Here is a 24,484-nt window from a genome sequence, read left to right on the forward strand (position 1 = left end):
GCGATAAACAACCATTCATAGAGACATCAAAAAGGCTTTCAACTGTGATGATCTTTATTACTTAACGATTTCTAAATGAAGTGAGGTGTGGAAAACATGGAAAATGTAGACAGCATCTCACAAACGAAGAATCACAACAACAACAACACACGGAATCACAACAACAACAAACGGAATCACAACAACAACAACAAACGGTATCACAACAACAACAACAAACTGAATCACAACAACAACAACAAACGGAATCACGACAACAACAACAAACGGAATCACGACAACAACAACAACAACGAATGGAATCACGACAACAACAGCAACAAACGGAATCACGACAACAACAACAACAACGAATGGAATCACGACAACAACAGCAACAAACGGAATCACGACAACAACAACAACAAACGGAATCACAACAACAAACACAAAAAAACAAGCATCCTCTGAATGTAATTCAACTGAAAATTGAATCTCTCCTGTATCTGAGACCAGGGTGTCTCTTATCACTCCTGTATCTTGTCAGACAGTAACAGACAAGAGTAGGAGGGACAGACAGGGACAGACAGAGACAGGAGGGACAGGCAGGGAGAGGAGGGTTACGCAGGGACAGACAGAGACAGGAGGGACAGACAGGGACAGACAGAGATAGACAGAGACAGGAGGGACAGACAGGGAGAGGAGGGTTACACAGGGACAGACAGAGACAGACAGAGACAGGAGGGACAGACAGGGAGAGGAGGGACAGAGAGAGACAGACAGAGACAGGAGGGACAGACAGGGAGAGGAGGGACAGACAGAGACATACAGAGACAGGAGGGACAGACAGGGACAGACAGAGACAGGCAGAGGCAGGAGGGACAGGCAGGGAGAGGAGGGTTACACAGGGACAGACAGAGACAGGAGGGACAGACAGAGATAGACAGAGACAGGAGGGACAGACAGGGAGAGGAGGGTTACACAGGGACAGACAGAGACAGACAGAGACAGGAGGGACAGACAGGGAGAGGAGGGACAGAGAGAGACAGACAAAGACAGGAGGGACAGACAGGGACAGACAGAGACAGACAGAGGCAGGAGAGACAGACAAGGAGAGGAGGGACAGACAGAGACAGACAGAGACAGGAGGGACAGACAGGGACAGACAGAGATAGACAGAGACAGGAGGGACAGACAGGGAGAGGAGGGTTACACAGGGACAGACAGAGACAGACAGAGACAGGAGGGACAGACAGGGAGAGGAGGGACAGAGAGAGACAGACAGAGACAGGAGGGACAGACAGGGAGAGGAGGGACAGACAGAGACAGACAGAGACAGGAGGGACAGACAGGGACAGACAGAGACAGACAGAGGCAGGAGGGACAGGCAGGGAGAGGAGGGTTACACAGGGACAGACAGAGACAGGAGGGACAGACAGGGACAGACAGAGATAAACAGAGACAGGAGGGACAGACAGGGAGAGGAGGGTTACACAGGGACAGACAGAGACAGGAGGGACAGACAGGGAGAGGAGGGACAGAGAGAGACAGACAGAGACAGGAGGGACAGACAGGGAGAGGAGGGACAGACAGAGACAGACAGAGACAGGAGGGACAGACAGGGACAGACAGAGACAGACAGAGGCAGGAGGGACAGGCAGGGAGAGGAGGGTTACACAGGGACAGACAGAGACAGGAGGGACAGACAGAGATAGACAGAGACAGGAGGGACAGACAGGGAGAGGAGGGTTACACAGGGACAGACAGAGACAGGAGGGACAGACAGGGAGAGGAGGGACAGAGAGAGACAGACAAAGACAGACAGAGACAGGAGGGACAGACAGGGACAGACAGAGACAGACAGAGGCAGGAGGGACAGACAAGGAGAGGAGGGTTACACAGGGACAGACAGAGACAGGAGGGACAGGCAGGGACAGGAGAGACAAAGAGGGACAGAATGGGACAAAGAGGGACAGACAGAGACAGGAGGGACAGACAGGGACAGACAGAGACAGGAGGGACAGACAGGGACAGACAGAGACAGACAGAGGGAGGAGGGACAGACAGAGACAGACAAGGACAGACAGAGACAGGTGGGACAGACAGGGACAGGAGGAGCAGACAGGGACAGGAGGGACATAGAGGGACAGATAGGGACAGGAGGGACAGACAGGGACAGACAGAGACAGGAGGGACAAACAGGGACAGACAGAGACAGGAGGGACAGACAGGGACAGACAGAGACAGACAGAGGGAGGAGGGACAGACAGAGACAGACAAGTACAGACAGAGACAGGTGGGACAGACAGGGACAGGAGGAGCAGACAGGGACAGGAGGGACATAGAGGGACAGATAGGGACAGGAGGGACAGACAGGGACAGACAGAGACAGGAGGGACAGACAGAGACAGGAGGGACAGACAGGGACAGACAGGAGGGACAGACAGAGACAGGAGGGACAAACAGGGACAGGAGGAGCAGACAGGGACAGGAGGGACATAGAGGGACAGATAGGGACAGGAGGGACAGACAGGGACAGAGAGGGACAGACAGGGACAGACAAGGACAGGAGGAGTAGACAGAGACAGGAGGGACAGAGAGGGACAGATAGGGACAGGAGGGACAGACAGGGACAAGAGGGACAGACAGGGACAGACAGGGACAAGAGGGACAGACAGGGACAAGAGGGGCAGACAGGGACAGGAGGGACAGAGAGGGACAGACAGGGACAGACAGGGACAAGAGGGACAGACAGGGACAAGAGGGGCAGACAGGGACAGACAGGGACAAGAGTTGCATTTTGTTGTATTTACAATGGTGTTTGTTCTTCACTGGTTGCCCTTTTCAAATTAACAGTAAACATTACACATACAGAAGTTTCAAAACAATAAAGACATTACAAATGTCATATTATATATATACAGTGTTTTAACAATGTACAAATGTTAAAGGACACAAGATAAAATAAATAAGCATTAATATGGGTTGTATTTACAATGGTGTTTGTTCTTCACTGGTTGCCCTTTTCTCGTGGCAACAGGTCACAAATCTTGCTGCTGTGATGACACACTGTGGTATTTCACCCAGTAGATATGGGAGTTTATCAAAATTGGATTTGTGGATCTGTGTAGAGAGAAATATGTGTCTCTAATATGGTCAGGAGGTTATGAAGTGCAGCTCAGATTTCACCAGGTCCTGAGGCAACAAAGCCTCCCCAAACCATCACAGTACCGCCCCCACATGCTTGACATTTCGTATTTAAATTTTTAAATTTAATTTATTTTACCTTTATTTAACCAGGCAAGTCAGTTAAGAACACATTCTTATTTTCAATGACGGCCTAGGAACAGTGGGTTAACTGCCAGTTCAGGGGCAGAACGACAGATTTGTACCTTGTCAGCTCGGGGGTTTGAACTCGCAACTTACCGGTTACTAGTCCAACGCTTTAACCACTAGGCTACCCTACCTCCTCTACACTCTAACCACTAGGCTACCCTACCTCCTCTACACTCTAACCACTAGGCTACCCTGCCTCCTCTACACTCTAACCACTAGGCTACCCTACCTCCTCTACACTCTAACCACTAGGCTACCCTACCTCCTCTACACTCTAACCACTAGGCTACCTGCCACCTCTACACTCTAACCACTAGGCTACCCTGCCACCTCTACACTCTAACCACTAGGCTACCCTGCCACCTCTACACTCTAACCACTAGGCTACCCTGCCACCTCTACACTCTAACCACTAGGCTACCTGCCACCTCTACACTCTAACCACTAGGCTACCTGCCTCCCCTACACTCTAACCACTAGGCTACCTGCCTCCTCTACACTCTAACCACTAGGCTACCTGCCACCTCTACACTCTAACCACTAGGCTACCTGCCACCTCTACACTCTAACCACTAGGCTACCTGCCACCTCTACACTCTAACCACTAGGCTACCCTACCTCCTCTACACTCTAACCACTAGGCTACCCTACCTCCTCTACACTCTAACCACTAGGCTACCCTATCTCCTCTACACTCTAACCACTAGGCTACCCTACCTCCTCTACACTCTAACCACTAGGCTACCCTATCTCCTCTACACTCTAACCACTAGGCTACCCTACCTCCTCTACACTCTAACCACTAGGCTACCCTACCTCCTCTACACTCTAACCACTAGGCTACCCTACCTCCTCTACACTCTAACCACTAGGCTATCCTACCTCCTCTACACTCTAACCACTAGGCTACCCTACCTCCTCTACACTCTAACCAATAGGCTACCCTACCTCCTCTACACTCTAACCACTAGGCTACCCTACCTCCTCTACACTCTAACCACTAGGCTACCCTATCTCCTCTACACTCTAACCACTAGGCTACCCTACCTCCTCTACACTCTAACCACTAGGCTACCCTACCTCCTCTACACTCTAACCACTAGGCTACCCTACCTCCTCTACACTCTAACCACTAGGCTACCCTGAGGTTCTTACTGTGGAAAGCACCTGGATGATCATCAAGACTCCTGGAAGAATGTTCTAGAATATTCTATGGACAGATTAATTAAAAGTATAACTCTGGACGACATGGGTCCCATTATGCCTGGCGAAAACCAAACACTGCATTCCACAGTAAGAACCTCATACCAATGGTCCAGCATGGTGGTGGTGGTAGTGTGATGGTTTGGGGTCAGCATGGTGGTGGTAGTGTGGTGGTTTGGGGTCAGCATGGTGGTGGTGGTAGTGTGATGGTTTGGGGTCAGCATGGTGGTGGTAGTGTGATGGTTTTGGGGTCAGCATGGTGGTGGTAGTGTGATGGTTTGGGGTCAGCATGGTGGTGGTAGTGTGATGGTTTGGGGTCCAGCATGGTGGTGGTGGTAGTGTGATGGTTTGGGGTCAGCATGGTGGTGGTAGTGTGATGGTTTGGGGTCAGCATGGTGGTGGTAGTGTGATGGTTTGGGGTCAGCATGGTGGTGGTAGTGTGATGGTTTGGGGTCCAGCATGGTGGTGGTAGTGTGATGGTTTGGGGTCAGCATGGTGGTGGTAGTGTGATGGTTTGGGGTCAGCATGGTGGTGGTAGTGTGATGGTTTGGGGTCAGCATGGTGGTGGTGGTAGTGTGATGGTTTGGGGTCAGCATGGTGGTGGTAGTGTGATGGTTTGGGGTCCAGCATGGTGGTGGTAGTGTGATGGTTTGGGGTCCAGCATGGTGGTGGCAGTGTGATGGTAGTGTGATGGATGGGGTCAGCATGGTGGTGGTAGTGTGATGGTTTGGGGTCCAGCATGGTGGTGGTAGTGTGATGGTTTGGGGTCCAGCATGGTGGTGGCAGTGTGATGGTTTGGGGTCAGCATGGTGGTGGTAGTGTGATGGTTTGGGGTCCAGCATGGTGGTGGTAGTGTGATGGTTTGGGGTCCAGCATGGTGGTGGTAGTGTGATGGTTTGGGGTTCAGCATGGTGGTGGTAGTGTGATGGTTTGGGGTCAGCATGGTGGTGGTAGTGTGATGGTTGGGGTCCAGCGTGGTGGTGGTAGTGTGATGGTTTGGGGTCAGCATGGTGGTGGTAGTGTGATGGTTTGGGGTCCAGCATGGTGGTGGTAGTGTGATGGTTTGGGGTCCAGCATGGTGGTGGTAGTGTGATGGTTTGGGGTCAGCATGGTGGTGGTAGTAGTGTGGTGGTTTGGGGTCAAGCATGGTGGTGGTAGTGTGATGGTTTGGGGTCAGCATGGTGGTGGTAGTGTGATGGTTTGGGGTCCAGCATGGTGGTGGTAGTGTGATGGTTTGGGGTCAGCATGGTGGTGGTAGTGTGATGGTTTGGGGTCCAGCATGGTGGTGGTAGTGTGATGGTTTGGGGTCCAGCATGGTGGTGGTAGTGTGATGGTTTGGGGTCAGCATGGTGGTGGTAGTGTGATGGTTTGGGGTCAGCATGGTGGTGGTAGTGTGATGGTTTGGGGTCAGCATGGTGGTGGTAGTGTGATGGTTTGGGGTCCAGCATGGTGGTGGTAGTGTGATGGTTTGGGGTCAGCATGGTGGTGGTAGTGTGATGGTTTGGGGTCAGCATGGTGGTGGTGGTAGTGTGATGGTTTGGGGTCCAGCATGGTGGTGGTGGTAGTGTGATGGTTTGGGGTCAGCGTGGTGGTGGTAGTGTGATGGTTTGGGGTCAGCGTGGTGGTGGTAGTGTGATGGTTTGGGGTCCAGCATGGTGGTGGTAGTGTGATGGTTTGGGGTCAGCATGGTGGTGGTAGTGTGATGGTTTGGGGTCCAGCATGGTGGTGGTAGTGTGATGGTTTGGGGTCAGCATGGTGGTGGTAGTGTGATGGTTTGGGGTCAGCATGGTGGTGGTAGTGTGATGGTTTGGGGTCAGCATGGTGGTAGTGTGATGGTTTGGGGTCAGCATGGTGGTGGTAGTGTGATGGTTTGGGGTCCAGCATGGTGGTGGTAGTGTGATGGTTTGGGGTCCAGCATGGTGGTGGTAGTGTGATGGTTTGGGGTCAGCATGGTGGTAGTGTGATGGTTTGGGGTCAGCATGGTGGTGGTAGTGTGATGGTTTGGGGTCCAGCATGGTGGTGGTAGTGTGATGGTTTGGGGTCAGCATGGTGGTGGTAGTGTGATGGTTTGGGGTCAGCATGGTGGTGGTAGTGTGATGGTTTGGGGTCCAGCATGGTGGTGGTAGTGTGATGGTTTGGGGTCCAGCGTGGTGGTGGTAGTGTGATGGTTTGGGGTCAGCATGGTGGTGGTAGTGTGATGGTTTGGGGTCCAGCATGGTGGTAGTGTGATGGTTTGGGGTCCAGCATGGTGGTGGTGGTAGTGTGATGGTTGGGGTCAGCATGGTGGTGGTAGTGTGATGGTTTGGGGTCCAGCATGGTGGTGGTAGTGTGATGGTTTGGGGTTCAGCATGGTGGTGGTAGTGTGATGGTTTGGGGTCAGCATGGTGGTGGTAGTGTGATGGTTTGGGGTCCAGCATGGTGGTGGTAGTGTGATGGTTTGGGGTCCAGCATGGTGGTGGTAGTGTGATGGTTTGGGGTTCAGCATGGTGGTGGTAGTGTGATGGTTTGGGGTCAGCATAGTGGTGGTAGTGTGATGGTTTGGGGTCAGCATGGTGGTGGTAGTGTGATGGTTTGGGGTCCAGCATGGTGGTGGTAGTGTGATGGTTTGGGGTCAGCATGGTGGTGGCAGTGTGAAGGTTTGGGGTCAGCATGGTGGTGGCAGTGTGATGGTTTGGGGTCCAGCATGGTGGTGGTAGTGTGATGGTTTGGGGTCAGCATGGTGGTGGTAGTGTGATGGTTTGGGGTCCAGCATGGTGGTGGTAGTGTGATGGTTTGGGGTCAGCATGGTGGTGGTAGTGTGATGGTTTGGGGTCAGCATGGTGGTGGTACTGTGATGGTTTGGGGTCCAGCATGGTGGTGGTAGTGTGATGGTTTGGGGTCCAACATGGTGGTGGTAGTGTGATGGTTTGGGGTCAGTATGGTGGTGGTAGTGTGATGGTTTGGGGTCAGCATGGTGGTGGTGGTAGTGTGATGGTTTGGGGTCCAGCATGGTGGTGGTGGTAGTGTGATGGTTTGGGGTCCAGCATGGTGGTGGTAGTGTGATGGTTTGGGGTCAGCATGGTGGTGGTAGTGTGATGGTTTGGGGTCAGCATGGTGGTGGTAGTGTGATGGTTTGGGGTCAGCATGGTGGTGGTAGTGTGGTGGTTTGGGGTCAGCATGGTGGTGGTAGTGTGATGGTTTGGGGTCAGCATGGTGGTGGTGGTAGTGTGATGGTTTGGGGTCAGCATGGTGGTGGTAGTGTGATGGTTTGGGGACGCTTTGCTGCCTCAAGACCTGGACCACTTGCCTTAATAGAAGGAACCATGAATTCTGCTCTGTATCAGAGAATATCAGGCCATCCGTCTGTGAGCTGAAGCTGGAGCCCAGTCAGGTCACACAGCAAGACAATGATCCAAAACACACAATACAATCTACATGAAAATGGCTAAAAAAGCAACACATGTAGGAATGACCCAGTCAAAGTCCAGACCTAATCCCAATTGAGATGTTGTGGCAGGACTTGAAACGACCAGTTCATGATTGAAAACCCACAAATGTCTCTGTTAAAGCAGTTCTGCATGGAAGAGTGGGCCACAATTCCTCCACAGCGACGTGAGAGACAGATCAACAACTACAGGAAGTGGTTGGTTGGTCAACAACTACAGGAAGTGTTTGGTTGATCAACAACTACAGGAAGAGTTTGGTTGGTCAACAACTACAGGAAGTGTTTGGTTGGTCAACAACTACAGGAAGTATTTGGTTGGTCAACAACTACAGGAAGAGTTTGGTTGGTCAACAACTACAGGAAGTGTTTGGTTGGTCAACAACTACAGGAAGTGTTTGGTTGGTCAACAACTACAGGAAGTATTTGGATGGAGTCATTGCAGCTAAAGTAAATTCCTCCACAGCGATATGAGAGACTGATAAACAACTACAGGAAGAGTTTGGTTGGTCAACAACTACAGGAAGAGTTTGGTTGGTCAACAACTACAGGAAGTGTTTGGTTGGTCAACAACTACAGGAAGTGTTTGGTTGGTCAACAACTACAGGAAGTGTTTGGTTGATCAACAACTACAGGAAGAGTTTGGTTGGTCAACAACTACAGGAAGTGTTTGGTTGGTCAACAACTACAGGAAGAGTTTGGTTGGTCAACAACTACAGGAAGTGTTTGGTTGGTCAACAACTACAGGAAGTGTTTGGTTGGTCAACAACTACAGGAAGTATTTGGATGGAGTCATTGCAGCTAAAGTAAATTCCTCCACAGCGATATGAGAGACTGATAAACAACTACAGGAAGAGTTTGGTTGGTCAACAACTACAGGAAGTGTTTGGTTGGTCAACAACTACAGGAAGTGTTTGGTTGGTCAACAACTACAGGAAGAGTTTGGTTGGTCCACAACTACAGGAAGTGTTTGGTTGGTCCACAACTACAGGAAGTATTTGGATGGAGTCATTGCAGCTAAAGTAAATTCCTCCACAGCGATATGAGAGACTGATAAACAACTACAGGAAGAGTTTGGTTGGTCAACAACTACAGGAAGAGTTTGGTTGGTCAACAACTACAGGAAGTGTTTGGTTGGTCAACAACTACAGGAAGTGTTTGGTTGGTCAACAACTACAGGAAGTGTTTGGTTGATCAACAACTACAGGAAGAGTTTGGTTGGTCAACAACTACAGGAAGTGTTTGGTTGGTCAACAACTACAGGAAGAGTTTGGTTGGTCAACAACTACAGGAAGTGTTTGGTTGGTCAACAACTACAGGAAGTATTTGGATGGAGTCATTGCAGCTAAAGTAAATTCCTCCACAGCGATATGAGAGACTGATAAACAACTACAGGAAGAGTTTGGTTGGTCAACAACTACAGGAAGTGTTTGGTTGGTCAACAACTACAGGAAGTGTTTGGTTGGTCAACAACTACAGGAAGAGTTTGGTTGGTCCACAACTACAGGAAGTGTTTGGTTGGTCCACAACTACAGGAAGTATTTGGATGGAGTCATTGCAGCTAAAGTAAATTCCTCCACAGCGATATGAGAGACTGATAAACAACTACAGGAAGTGTTTGGTTGGTCAATAACTACAGGAAGTGTTTGGTTGGAGTCATTGCAGCTAAAGGTGGAACAACCAGTTATTGAGTGTAAGTTGAGTGCAAATACTTTTTCACACATCACTCTGTCTCTCACACACACCAGCCCCCATTGCTCTCGCTTACAAACACACACACACACACACTTCACACCGGCTGTCCCGTGCCAGTCCCCAGAGTGTTAACAGGTCGATGAATCTGTCCCGTGCCAGTCCCTAGAGTGTTAACAGGTCGATGAATCTGTCCCGTGCCAGTCCCCAGAGTGTTAACAGGTCGATGAATCTGTCCCGTGCCAGTCCCTAGAGTGTTAACAGGTCGATGAATCTGTCCCGTGCCAGTCCCCAGAGTGTTAACAGGTCCTGTCTGGGTTGAAGCGATGCAGGCCTCAGTAGACCACTTGACACTTGGCAGCACACGTCAACAATCCAACCTGCTACTGTTGGAGACACATGAACTTCCTGTTGTTGTTGTTGCCGTTTCCTGTTCAGACCGTTTTGGTATGGTCATATCCTCTCTCTCTCTCTCTCTCTCCTCTCTCTCTCTCTGTGGTTGTTGGCCAAATAGTAGTTCCAACGATTAAACGATTAAAAAATAAATAAAAAGGGGAACATCATAAAATGGTCTTTTAGGCAAAAAGTTCTATTCTAGAATATGACTCACCACACTGGGACAGGATATGATATGTCAGTTAGACTAAACAAGGTGGTGATGATGACGCGCAACAGGTAAACAAACCATTAGCACAGTTTGACTGCCATGAAGGTAAATACATTGGAACTACACGACGTAACACAGTCGATGTGCATAACACAGTTGTGCATTCCCTAAATGGTGCCAAGAAGATGCTGTGATCGTTTTGCTAGTTTCCTTTTGCTAGTTTCCTCCCATAGGGATTCTCTAAAAACAGATATTCACGTGTAAATTGTTTTGTCTATATTCTCTCTGTATATTCAGTCTGTACATTCTGTCAGTATATTCTATCTGTATATTCTGCTATGTGGAAACACTTGTTTTAATTATTTCCTTCATCTTCCTCACCAACGCCTTCATGTAATAGCTTTCAAATTCGGTAAATATAATTTAGTTAGCTAGCAATTCATTTCAACAAATTTTGTATCCATATTTATCACAATAGAAGGCAGTATTCACATATCATTCATTACCTGTTTGCAAGTGTTGTTAAATTTATTCTCTAAATAAATGACATGTTTTCAAATATTGTTTGCAACTACAAAACTCAGTATACAGGTGCAACTGTCGTTCTGCCCCTTGAGCATAGCAGTTAACCCACTATCCGTGCGCCGAATATATCGATAAGGCAGCCCCCCCCCCTACCTCTCTGATTCAGAGGGGTTGGGTTAAATGAGGAAGACACATTTCAGTTGAATACTGTAATGAAACAGGCAGGGAGCAGGTCTCGAACCCTCGACCTTCTGGGTCCCGAGGTCCGGCGCGCTATCGACTGTGCCGCAAAAGCACGCTCCTGCGAGTCGATATCAGCGCGTATAAACCCAGGGTCGTTACAATACATTCAGTCGGACAACTGTCTCAACCTTTATTTTACATGTGTAAATCATACGGTACATGCTTGTATAATTAACTAATGATTCTACATCTATAGAGGCAGAGAGCCAGACGGGGAGGAGAGGCAGACGGGGCGGAGAAGTGGGGGGATGTTCATCTGTCTGCCCTTTATCTAAAGCCCTTCACAGAAGGAGAGACTGTCATTCAACGATTAGTGCCTTGAGCTATCCAACCAACAACATTTCAAGCCTGCTATCTTTCAACAAATAACGTTTATTTTGATTTGTAGTTAATTTCAGGAGGACCATAATGAACGTTTTATAGCCGAATATTGAAAAACGAGTGGATTTTTACTGACCTCAATCTCAAGATGTCTATACTGCCATTCACTTTCCCGATTGTGAAGAGGCTTTTAGGCTGGAAAAAGGGCGAACAGATAAATGGACAAGAGGAGAAATGGTGTGAAAAGGCAGTGAAAAGTCTCGTAAAGAAATTGAAGAAGACAGGACAGCTGGACGAGTTGGAGAAAGCCATCACGACCCAGAATATCAACACCAAATGCATTACCATACCAAGGTATAGGACCCCCCCGCCGTAGTAACTCTCAGACAGGTAGCTAACCAGCTACTTAACTAGGCTATCTTCTGGTTATACTGTTGTGATTTAGTTAACTAGCTAGCAAAGCCAGCTACACCACCAGTAAGTAACTACTTTATTTAACCTTATAACCATGAAAGATTTCATTATGTGATCAACAATGAGTATTGGCATATGCATTTGGGTGCGTTCGTAATTTCGCTCTGGCTATCTACTCCGATTTCAGAAAACTCTTGTCTGAGTGTCCCAGAATAACTGATGAATTTACAAACGCTTAAAACACCCGTTGAATATAGCCGGTGTCGGGAAAAAAATGCGTTTTTAAAGTGTTGCCAGCAGCACAGTTAGTCACCAAAGCACTGGATAACATGAACACAACCTGACCAGCTCTGCTGGGGCGAGTGAAGGGTTCTGTCATTTGTGTCTGGAAGTAGATAGCAAGATTTGATTTGAAGTTAGTTTGGGTGCTTGACTGCCGTTGTTGAGGTCAAAACGTTCAGATCCTTTATGAACGGGACAACCTGACAACCCTATGTAACGGGTGTGAAACGGCTAGCTAGTTAGCGGTGGTGCGCGCTAATAGCGTTTCAATCGGTGACGTCACTTGCTCTGAGACCTTGAAGTAGTGGTTCCCCTTGCCCTGCACCTTTCAAGTCCCCTCTGTCAGTCTGTCCATCATGGCATGATGTCAGTCAGCAGCAGCTTTGGGGGTCAATTTGAAGTTAAATCAAATTCTAATTCAATAATTGAAAAACTATTTTCAATTATTTTTGCAATGAACTGAAAAGGAGGAGATCCCAACCCTGGTCAGCATTAAGTCAGTACCAGGAGATACCATCTAACCCACACACGTCTTGAGACATTTAACATTTAAGTCATTTAGCAGACGCTCTGCTTCTGTGTTAACCTTCTGAGCCATTCACAGGACAGGACTACTGTTTAGACTGGAGAAAGAGGCCTTCCCCTCTCACGGGGAGAGAAAAGAGAGGGGAAGAGAGAGTGTCTGTGGGAAAATGGGATTCCCCAGAATGCTGTGTGACTAGTCAAACTTTGCGTTTTGTAAATATTGTAGTGCGTGTCTGAAAGTCAAGTGTGGGTATATCTGGCTGTGTGTGTGTGTGTGTGTGTGTGTGTGTGTGTGTGTGTGTGTGTGTGTGTGTGTGACTGTGTGACTGTGTGACTGTGTGTCTCGGTGAGTAGTCTATTGCGGTATCGTGATACTGGTATTGTGACAAACCTAATTTTAAACCATGGGTAAGAAACTAAACTAACAAGCTAAAAAGCTTGAGCTAGCTAACTAACAAGCTAAAAAGCTTGAGCTAGCTAACTAACAAGCTAAAAAGCTTGAGCTAGCTAAATAACAAGCTAACAAGCGTGAGCTAGCTAGATAACAAGCTAACAAGAGTGAGCTAGATAGATAACAAGCTAACAAGAGTGAGCTAGATAACAACCTAACACCCTCGAGCTAGCTAGATAGCTAGCAAACGCTTGTTAGTTATCTAGCTAGCTCAAGCTTGTTAGCTTGATAGTTAGCTAGCTCAAGCTTGTTAGTAAGCTAGCACACAAGTTGGAGCTAGCTAACTAACAAGCTAGCGAGCTACCAATGTAACAAGCTTGAGCTAACAAGATAACAAGCTTAAGCTAACGTGATAACAAGCGTGAGCTAGCTAGATTTTACCTTTATTTTATTTTAACAAGAGTGAGATAACAAGCTTGAACTAGCTAACTAACAAGCTTACAAGCGTGAGCTAGCTAGATAACAAGTGTGAGCTAGATAAAAAGCTAATAAGCTTGAGCTAGCTAACAAGTTTGAGCTTGCGAAACTAACAAGTTTGAGCTTGCCAACTAACAAGCTAACAAGCATGAGCTAGCTAACTAACAAGCTAACAAGCTTGAGCTAGCTAACTAACAAGCTAACAAGCTTGAGCTAGCTAGATAACAAGATAACAACCTTGAGCTAACAAGCTTAAGCTAACAAGCTTGAGCTAACATAACGAGCTAACAAGCTTGAGCTAGCTAGCTAGATGGGGCGGCAGGGTAGCCTAGTGGTTAGAGTGTTGGAGTAGTAACCGAAAGGTTGCAAGTTCAAATCCCTGAGCTGACAAGGTACAAATCTGTCGTTCTGCCCCGGAACCCACTGTTCCTAGGCCGTCATTGAAAATAAGAATTTGTTCTTAACTGACTTGCCTAGTAAAATAAAGGTAAAAAAAACAAACAAAAAAACAAGCTAACAGGCTTGAGCAAGCTAGATAAGAAGCTAACAGGCTTGAGCTAGCCACCAAGTTTGAGCTAGTTAACTAAGAAGCTAACAAGCTTGAGCGAACTAACTAACAAGTATGAACTAGCTAACCAACAAGCTAGGCTACCAGAGTTTCTTGCATGGGTATCCTCTCTTGTTGTGAGAGGATACCCATGACCTGCATTGTTTGCTGTTTGGGGTTTTAGGCTGGGTTTCTGTACAGCACTTTGAGATATCAGCTGATGTACGAAGGGCTATATAAATAAATTTGATTTGTGATGTGTGTTTTGTCCTATATTTTTTATTTGGAATCCCAGGCCCCCGTCCCTACAGGAGGCCCTTCTGGTAGGCCGTCATTGTAAATAAGAATTTGTTCTGAACTGACTTGCTTCGTTAAATAAAGGTTAAATCAATAAAAAATTAAAAATAGTATTTCCCTTCTTCTAACATCCTTGCTGTCCCCCCCTCCCCCAACCCCCCAGGTCTCTAGATGGTCGTCTCCAGGTGTCCCATCGCAAAGGCCTTCCCCATGTCATTTACTCTCGTCTGTGGCGTTGGCCAGACTTGCAGTCGCCCCACGAGCTCCGGGCCATAGAGCTGTGTGAGTACGCCTTCCACACCAAGAAGGACGAGGTGTGTGTCAACCCCTACCATTACCAACGCGTCGAGACACCAAGTGAGTACTATGGTACTACTACAGAACTATGGTACTACTACAGTACTACTACAGAACTATGGTACTACTACAGGACTATGATACTACTACAGTACTATGGTACTACGACAGTACTATGGTACTACGACAGTACTACTACAGGACTATCGTACTACTACAGTACTATGATACTACTACAGTACTACTACAGGACTATGGTACTACTACAGTACTATGGTACTACTACATCTCTCTCTTTACTATGATACTACTACAGTACTATGGTACTACTACCGTACTACTACAGGACTATGGTACTACTACAGTACTACTACAGTACTATGGTACTACTACATTTCTCTCTTTACTATGATACTACTACAGGACTATGGTACTATTACAGTACTACTACAGTACTATGGTACTACTACATTTCTCTCTTTACTATGATACTACTACAGTACTACTGCAGTACTATGGTACTACTACAGTACTATGGTACTACTACATTTCTCTCTTTACTATGATACTACTACAGTACTACTGCAGTACTATGGTACTACTACAGGACTATGATACTACTACAGTACTATGGTACTACTATAGTACTATGGTACTACTACATTTCTCTCTTTACTATGATACTACTACAGTACCATGGTACTACTACAGTACTATGGTACTACTACATTTCTCTCTTTACTATGGTACTACTACAGTACTACTACAGGACTATGATACTACTACAGTACTATGATACTACTACAGTACCATGGTACTACTAAAGTACTACTACAGGACTATGGCACTACTACAGGACTATGATACTACTACAGTACTATGGTACTACTACAGTACTATGGTACTACGACAGTACTACTACAGGACTATCGTACTACTACAGTACTATGATACTACTACAGTACTATGGTACTACTACAGTACTATGGTACTACTACATCTCTCTCTTTACTATGATACTACTACAGTACTATGGTACTACTACCGTACTACTACAGGACTATGGTACTATTACAGTACTACTACAGTACTATGGTACTACTACATTTCTCTCTTTACTATGATACTACTACAGTACTACTGCAGTACTATGGTACTACTACAGGACTATGATACTACTACAGTACTATGGTACTACTATAGTACTATGGTACTACTACATTTCTCTCTTTACTATGATACTACTACAGTACCATGGTACTACTACAGTACTATGGTACTACTACATTTCTCTCTTTACTATGATACTACTACAGTACTATGGTACTACTACAGTACTACTACAGTACTATGGTACTACTACAGTACTACTACAGGACTATGATACTACTACAGTACTATGATACTACTACAGGATTATGATACTACGACAGGACTATGATACTACTACAGTACTATGATACTACTACAGTACTATGGTACTACTACAGTACTATGATAGTACTACAGTACTATGATACTACTACAGGACTATGATACTACGACAGGACTATGATACTACTACAGTACTATGATAGTACTACATTACTATGATACTACTACAGTACTATGATACTACTACAGTACTATGGTACTACTACAGTACTATGATACTACTACAGTACTATGGTACTACTACAGTACTACTACAGGACTATGATACTACTACAGGACTATGATACTACTACAGGTAGTGGTATTCTGCCGCTATGTACTCTCTGTTTAGGGCCAGTCACAGTGGTCAGGTATTCTGCCACTGTGTCCTCTCTGTTTAGGGTCAGTCACAGTGGTCAGGTATTCTGCCACTATGTCCTCTCTGTTTAGGGCAAGTCACAGTGGTCAGGTATTCTGCCACTCTCTGTTTAGGGTCAGTCACAGTGGTCAGGTATTCTGCCACTCTCTGTTTAGGGTCAGTCACAGTGGTCAGGTATTCTGCCACTATGTACTCTCTGTTTAGGGCCAGTCACAGTGGTCAGGTATTCTGCCACTATGTACTCTCTGTTTAGGGTCAGTCACTGTGGTCAGGTATTCTGCCACTATGTACTCTCTGTTTAGGGCCAGTCACAGTGGTCAGGTATTCTGCCACTCTCTGTTTAGGGTCAGTCACAGTGGTCAGGTATTCTGCCACTATGTACTCTCTGTTTAGGGTCAGTCACAGTGGTCAGGTATTCTGCCACTGTGTCCTCTCTGTTTAGGGTCAGTCAGAGTGGTCAGGTATTCTGCCACTATGTACTCTCTGTTTAGGGTCGGTCACAGTGGTCAGGTATTCTGCCACGGTGTCCTCTCTGTTTAGGGTCAGTCACAGTGGTCAGGTATTCTGCCACTGTGTCCTCTCTGTTCAGGGTCGGTCACAGTGGTCAGGTATTCTGCCTCTATGTACTCTCTGTTTAGGGTCGGTCACAGTGGTCAGGTATTCTGCCACTATGTACTCTCTGTTTAGGGCCAGTCACTGTGGTCAGGTATTCTGCCACTGTGTCCTCTCTGTTTAGGGTCGGTCACAGTGGTCGGGTATTCTGCCGCTGTGTACTCTCTGTTTAGGGCCAGTCACTGTGGTCAGGTATTCTGCCACTGTGTCCTCTCTGTTTAGGGTCAGTCACAGTGGTCAGGTATTCTGCCACGGTGTCCTCTCTGTTTAGGGTCAGATAACATTCTAGTTTGCTTGTCCTGCTCCGCTCCCTCTTTTGATTTCTGTGAAAGTCCAGCTGAAACTGTTTTGGCGTTGCCCTGTACCATTACTGTTCCAGAATTGTACAGGTTGACATTGGCTGACTCAGAGTCCTCTTCTTCTAATTTCCAACCATTGCTAACACCACCCCCCCCTGGGGATGGTCTGTATGGAAGATTAAGTTGCATACATTCACATTTTTGTAGTAGTCAGCTAAAAGTGTTTGTTTTGTCTCCTTGGCAAGTCAGTTAAGAACAAATTCTTATTTTCAATGGCAGCCTAGGAACAGTGGGTTAACTGCCTTGTTCAGGGGCAGAACGACATATTTTTACCTTGTCAGCTCTGGGATTTGATCTTGCAACCTTTCGGTAACTGGTCCAACGCTCTAACCACTAGACTACGCTGCCGTCCAGTCTCTAGATTGTCCATGAGGAGGTTCTTTTTGTATTTCTCTCCTTGGCTTTCTAAAAGTAGCTTCAGACTAAACATTACTCACTCGGTTCCAGGTTGGATGGTGTTTTCAGGTTTCTGTTATGCTTCTTTTTCCAGTCGTTGGTTAGCAGAGCATTTGCTATACAGTCCTTGGGTATGTGAATCTTTGGAAGTCTGAATCCTTCCAGGTAATTCTTTCCAAAATCAGGTTGTAGGTTTGGAGTTTTGATTTGGAGTGAAGGTTATGTTGTGGAGGGTAGTATCCTGTATATGTCCTGGTGACATAGTGTTGTAGAGGGTAGTATCCTGTATATGTCCTGGTGACATAGTGTTGTAGAGGGTAGTATCCTGTATATGTCCTGGTGACATAGTGTTGTAGAGGGTAGTATCCTGTATATGTCCTGGTGACATAGTGGAGGGTAGTATCCTGGATATGTCCTGGTGACATAGTGTTGTAGAGGGTAGTATCCTGTATATGTCCTGGTGACATAGTGTTGTGGAGGTTAGTATCCTGTATATGTCCTGGTGACATAGTGTTGTAGAGGGTAGTATCCTGTATATGTCCTGGTGACATAGTGTTGTAGAGGGTAGTATCCTGTATATGTCCTGGTGACATAGTGGAGGGTAGTATCCTGTATATGTCCTGGTGACATAGTGTTGTAGAGGGTAGTATCCTGTATATGTCCTGGTGACATAGTGTTGTAGAGGGTAGTATCCTGTATATGTCCTGGTGACATAGTGAAGGGTAGTATCCTGTATATGTCCTGGTGACATAGTGAAGGGTAGTATCCTGTATATGTCCTGGTGACATAGTGTTGTGGAGGTTAGTATCCTGTATATGTCCTGGTGACATAGTGGAGGGTAGCATCCTGTATATGTCCTGGTGACATAGTGAAGGGTAGTATCCTGTATATGTCCTGGTGACATAGTGTTGTAGAGGGTAGTATCCTGTATATGTCCTGGTGACATAGTGTTGTAGAGGGTAGTATCCTGTATATGTCCTGGTGACATAGTGTTGTGGAGGTTAGTATCCTGTATATGTCCTGGTGACATAGTGTTGTGGAGGGTAGTATCCTGTATATGTCCTGGTGACATAGTGAAGGGTAGTATCCTGTATATGTCCTGGTGACATAGTGTTGTAGAGGGTAGCATCCTGTATATGTCCTGGTGACATAGTGGAGGGTAGCATCCTGTATATGTCCTGGTGACATAGTGAAGGGTAGTATCCTGTATATGTCCTGGTGACATAGTGTTGTAGAGGGTAGTATCCTGTATATGTCCTGGTGACATAGTGTTGTAGAGGGTAGTATCCTGTATATGTCCTGGTGACATAGTGTTGTGGAGGTTAGTATCCTGTATATGTCCTGGTGACATAGTGTTGTGGAGGGTAGTATCCTGTATATGTCCTGGTGACATAGTGTTGTAGAGGGTAGTATCCTGTATATGTCCTGGTGACATAGTGTTGTGGAGGGTAGTATCCTGTATATGTCCTGGTGACATAGTGTTGTAGAGGGTAGTATCCTGTATATGTCCTGGTGACATAGTGGAGGGTAGCATCCTGTATATGTCCTGGTGACATAGTGTTGTAGAGGGTAGTATCCTGTATATGTCCTGGTGACATAGTGTTGTAGAGGGTAGTATCCTGTATATGTCCTGGTGACATAGTGTTGTGGAGGGTAGTATCCTGTATATGTCCTGGTGACATAGTGTTGTAGAGGGTAACATCCTGTATATGTCCTGGTGACATAGTGTTGTAGAGGGTAGTATCCTGTATATGTCCTGGTGACATAGTGTTGTAGAGGGTAGTATCCTGTATATGTCCTGGTGACATAGTGTTGTGGAGGGTAGTATCCTGTATATGTCCTGGTGACATAGTGTTGTGGAGGGTAGTATCCTGTATATGTCCTGGTGACATAGTGTTGTAGAGGGTAGTATCCTGTATATGTCCTGGTGACATAGTGTTGTAGAGGGTAGTATCCTGTATATGTCCTGGTGACATAGTGTTGTGGAGGGTAGTATCCTGTATATGTCCTGGTGACATAGTGTTGTGGAGGGTAGTATCCTGTATATGTCCTGGTGACATAGTGTTGTAGAGGGTAGTATCCTGTATATGTCCTGGTGACATAGTGTTGTAGAGGGTAGTATCCTGTATATGTCCTGGTGACATAGTGTTGTGGAGGGTAGTATCCTGTATATGTCCTGGTGACATAGTGTTGTAGAGGGTAGTATCCTGTATATGTCCTGGTGACATAGTGGAGGGTAGTATCCTGTATATGTCCTGGTGACATAGTGTTGTAGAGGGTAGTATCCTGTATATGTCCTGGTGACATAGTGTTGTGGAGGGTAGTATCCTGTATATGTCCTGGTGACATAGTGAAGGGTAGTATCCTGTATATGTCCTGGTGACATAGTGAAGGGTAGTATCCTGTATATGTCCTGGTGACATAGTGAAGGGTAGTATCCTGTATATGTCCTGGTGACATAGTGTTGTGGAGGGTAGTATCCTGTATATGTCCTGGTGACATAGTGTTGTAGAGGGTAGTATCCTGTATATGTCCTGGTGACATAGTGTTGTAGAGGGTAGTATCCTGTATATGTCCTGGTGACATAGTGTTGTGGAGGTTAGTATCCTGTATATGTCCTGGTGACATAGTGTTGTAGAGGGTAGTATCCTGTATATGTCCTGGTGACATAGTGTTGTAGAGGGTAGTATCCTGTATATGTCCTGGTGACATAGTGTTGTGGAGGGTAGTATCCTGTATATGTCCTGGTGACATAGTGTTGTAGAGGGTATCATCCTGTATATGTCCTGGTGACATAGTGTTGTAGAGGGTAGTATCCTGTATATGTCCTGGTGACATAGTGTTGTAGAGGGTAGTATCCTGTATATGTCCTGGTGACATAGTGTTGTGGAGGGTAGTATCCTGTATATGTCCTGGTGACATAGTGTTGTGGAGGGTAGTATCCTGTATATGTCCTGGTGACATAGTGTTGTAGAGGGTAGTATCCTGTATATGTCCTGGTGACATAGTGTTGTAGAGGGTAGTATCCTGTATATGTCCTGGTGACATAGTGTTGTGGAGGGTAGTATCCTGTATATGTCCTGGTGACATAGTGTTGTAGAGGGTAGTATCCTGTATATGTCCTGGTGACATAGTGGAGGGTAGTATCCTGTATATGTCCTGGTGACATAGTGTTGTAGAGGGTAGTATCCTGTATATGTCCTGGTGACATAGTGTTGTGGAGGGTAGTATCCTGTATATGTCCTGGTGACATAGTGAAGGGTAGTATCCTGTATATGTCCTGGTGACATAGTGAAGGGTAGTATCCTGTATATGTCCTGGTGACATAGTGAAGGGTAGTATCCTGTATATGTCCTGGTGACATAGTGTTGTGGAGGGTAGTATCCTGTATATGTCCTGGTGACATAGTGTTGTAGAGGGTAGTATCCTGTATATGTCCTGGTGACATAGTGTTGTAGAGGGTAGTATCCTGTATATGTCCTGGTGACATAGTGTTGTAGAGGGTAGTATCCTGTATATGTCCTGGTGACATAGTGTTGTAGAGGGTAGTATCCTGTATATGTCCTGGTGACATAGTGTTGTGGAGGTTAGTATCCTGTATATGTCCTGGTGACATAGTGTTGTAGAGGGTAGTATCCTGTATATGTCCTGGTGACATAGTGAAGGGTAGTATCCTGTATATGTCCTGGTGACATAGTGTTGTGGAGGGTAGTATCCTGTATATGTCCTGGTGACATAGTGAAGGGTAGTATCCTGTATATGTCCTGGTGACATAGTGAAGGGTAGTATCCTGTATATGTCCTGGTGACATAGTGTTGTGGAGGGTAGTATCCTGTATATGTCCTGGTGACATAGTGTTGTAGAGGGTAGTATCCTGTATATGTCCTGGTGACATAGTGTTGTAGAGGGTAGTATCCTGTATATGTCCTGGTGACATAGTGTTGTAGAGGGTAGAATCCTGTATATGTCCTGGTGACATAGTGGAGGGTAGTATCCTGGATATGTCCTGGTGACATAGTGTTGTAGAGTGTAGTATCCTGGATATGCCCTTGTTTAAAGAACCCTACATTATTTTTTTTGTAAAAACATGCTGAAAAATGTGGACATGACCTGTCTGTCTGTCTGTCTGTATGTCTGTCTGTCTGTCTGTCTGTCTGTCTGTCTGTCTGTCTGTCTGTCTGTCTGTCTGTCTGTCTGTCTGTCTGTCTGTCTGTCTGTCTGTCCCCACTTCAATTCAAAGAGCTTTATTGGCACAGGAAACATATGTTTACATTGCCAAAGCAAGTGAAGTAGTGAAGTAGATAATACGAAATTTACAGTAAACATTACACTCAAAAGTTTCAAAAGAATAAAGACATTGCAAATGTTATATCGTTGGCTGTGTACCGTGTTATAACAATGTCTCTCTGTCCTGTTCAGTCCTCCCTCCTGTCCTGGTTCCTAGACATACAGAAATCCCTACAGAGTGTCCTATTTTAGACGACTACAGCCATTCTATCCCTGAGAACACCATCTTCCCCGCCGGCATCGAGCCACAGAGCAACTACATCCCAGGTGAGTCACACAACTGACCCGGGCCGAGCTATACTGTGCTGGCCTGGTTGCTCTTCCACCATTTTTAATTCCAGGAAACATACTGGAACCAATAACAGACATGACCCACTCTTACCCACAGCAGGAACAATAACAGACATGACCCACTCTTACCCACAGCAGGAACAATACCAGACATGACCCACTCTTACCCACAGCAGGAACAATACCAGACATGACCCACTCTTACCCACAGTAGGAACAATACCAGACATGACCCACTCTTACCCACAGCAGGAACAATACCAGACATGACCCACTCTTACCCACAGCAGGAACAATACCAGACATGACCCACTCTTACCCACAGCAGGAACAATACCAGACATGACCCACTCTTACCCACAGCAGGAACAATACCAGACATGACCCACTCTTACCCACAGCAGGAACAATACCAGACATGACCCACTCTTACCCACAGCAGGAACAATACCAGACATGACCCACTCTTACCCACAGCAGGAGCAATACCAGACATGACCCACTCTTACCCACAGCAGGAACAATACCAGACATGACCCACTCTTACCCACAGCAGGAACAATACCAGACATGACCCACTCTTACCCACAGCAGGAACAATACCAGACATGACCCACTCTTACCCACAGCAGGAACAATACCAGACATGACCCACTCTTACCCACAGCAGGAACAATACCAGACATGACCCACTCTTACCCACAGCAGGAGCAATACCAGACATGACCCACTCTTACCCACAGCAGGAACAATACCAGACATGACCCACTCTTACCCACAGCAGGAACAATACCAGACATGACCCACTCTTACCCACAGCAGGAACAATACCAGACATGACCCACTCTTACCCACAGCAGGAACAATACCAGACATGACCCACTCTTACCCACAGCAGGAACAATACCAGACATGACCCACTCTTACCCACAGCAGGAACAATACCAGACATGACCCACTCTTATCCACAGCAGGAACAATACCAGACATGACCCACTCTTACCCACAGCAGGAACAATACCAGACATGACCCACTCTTACCCACAGCAGGAACAATACCAGACATGACCCACTCTTACCCACAGCAGGAACAATACCAGACATGACCCACTCTTACCCACAGCAGGAACAATACCAGACATGACCCACTCTTACCCACAGCAGGAACAATACCAGACATGACCCACTCTTACCCACAGCAGGAACAATACCAGACATGACCCACTCTTACCCACAGCAGGAACAATACCAGACATGACCCACTCTTACCCACAGCAGGAACAATACCAGACATGACCCACTCTTACCCACAGCAGGAACAATACCAGACATGACCCACTCTTACCCACAGCAGGAACAATACCAGACATGACCCACTCTTACCCACAGCAGGAACAATACCAGACATGACCCACTCTTACCCACAGCAGGAGCAATACCAGACATGACCCACTCTTACCCACAGCAGGAACAATACCAGACATGACCCACTCTTACCCACAGCAGGAACAATACCAGACATGACCCACTCTTACCCACAGCAGGAACAATACCAGACATGACCCACTCTTACCCACAGCAGGAACAATACCAGACATGACCCACTCTTACCCACAGCAGGAACAATACCAGACATGACCCACTCTTACCCACAGCAGGAACAATACCAGACATGACCCACTCTTACCCACAGCAGGAACAATACCAGACATGACCCACTCTTACCCACAGCAGGAACAATACCAGACATGACCCACTCTTACCCACAGCAGGAACAATACCAGACATGACCCACTCTTACCCACAGCAGGAACAATACCAGACATGACCCACTCTTACCCACAGCAGGAACAATACCAGACATGACCCACTCTTATCCACAGCAGGAACAATACCAGACATGACCCACTCTTACCCACAGCAGGAACAATACCAGACATGACCCACTCTTACCCACAGCAGGAACAATACCAGACATGACCCACTCTTACCCACAGCAGGAACAATACCAGACATGACCCACTCTTACCCACAGCAGGAACAATACCAGACATGACCCACTCTTACCCACAGCAGGAACAATACCAGACATGACCCACTCTTACCCACAGCAGGAACAATACCAGACATGACCCACTCTTACCCACAGCAGGAACAATACCAGACATGACCCACTCTTACCCACAGCAG

General features: G+C 46.5%; 1 protein-coding gene across 2 annotated transcripts in view; it reads left to right on the top strand.

Annotated features, from left to right (window-relative positions):
• Positions 1–10,139: 10,139 nt before the first annotated feature.
• Positions 10,140–24,484, top strand: part of smad3b (SMAD family member 3b) — a 34,741-nt gene continuing 20,396 nt past the window's right edge. The window contains exons 1-3 of one of the 2 annotated variants that reach the window (XM_065002853.1): positions 10,140–10,306; positions 14,424–14,617; positions 22,136–22,270. In XM_065002853.1, coding sequence (XP_064858925.1) covers positions 10,233–10,306; positions 14,424–14,617; positions 22,136–22,270 — 403 coding nt within the window. In that variant the 5' untranslated portion in view covers positions 10,140–10,232. Of the gene's footprint in view, positions 10,307–10,887; positions 11,682–14,423; positions 14,618–22,135; positions 22,271–24,484 lie in introns of those variants that run through there. The other variant, XM_065002852.1, reaches the window with a different exon arrangement.

This window comes from Oncorhynchus nerka, linkage group LG17, assembly GCF_034236695.1.
Source record: "Oncorhynchus nerka isolate Pitt River linkage group LG17, Oner_Uvic_2.0, whole genome shotgun sequence".
NCBI lineage: Eukaryota > Metazoa > Chordata > Actinopteri > Salmoniformes > Salmonidae > Oncorhynchus > Oncorhynchus nerka.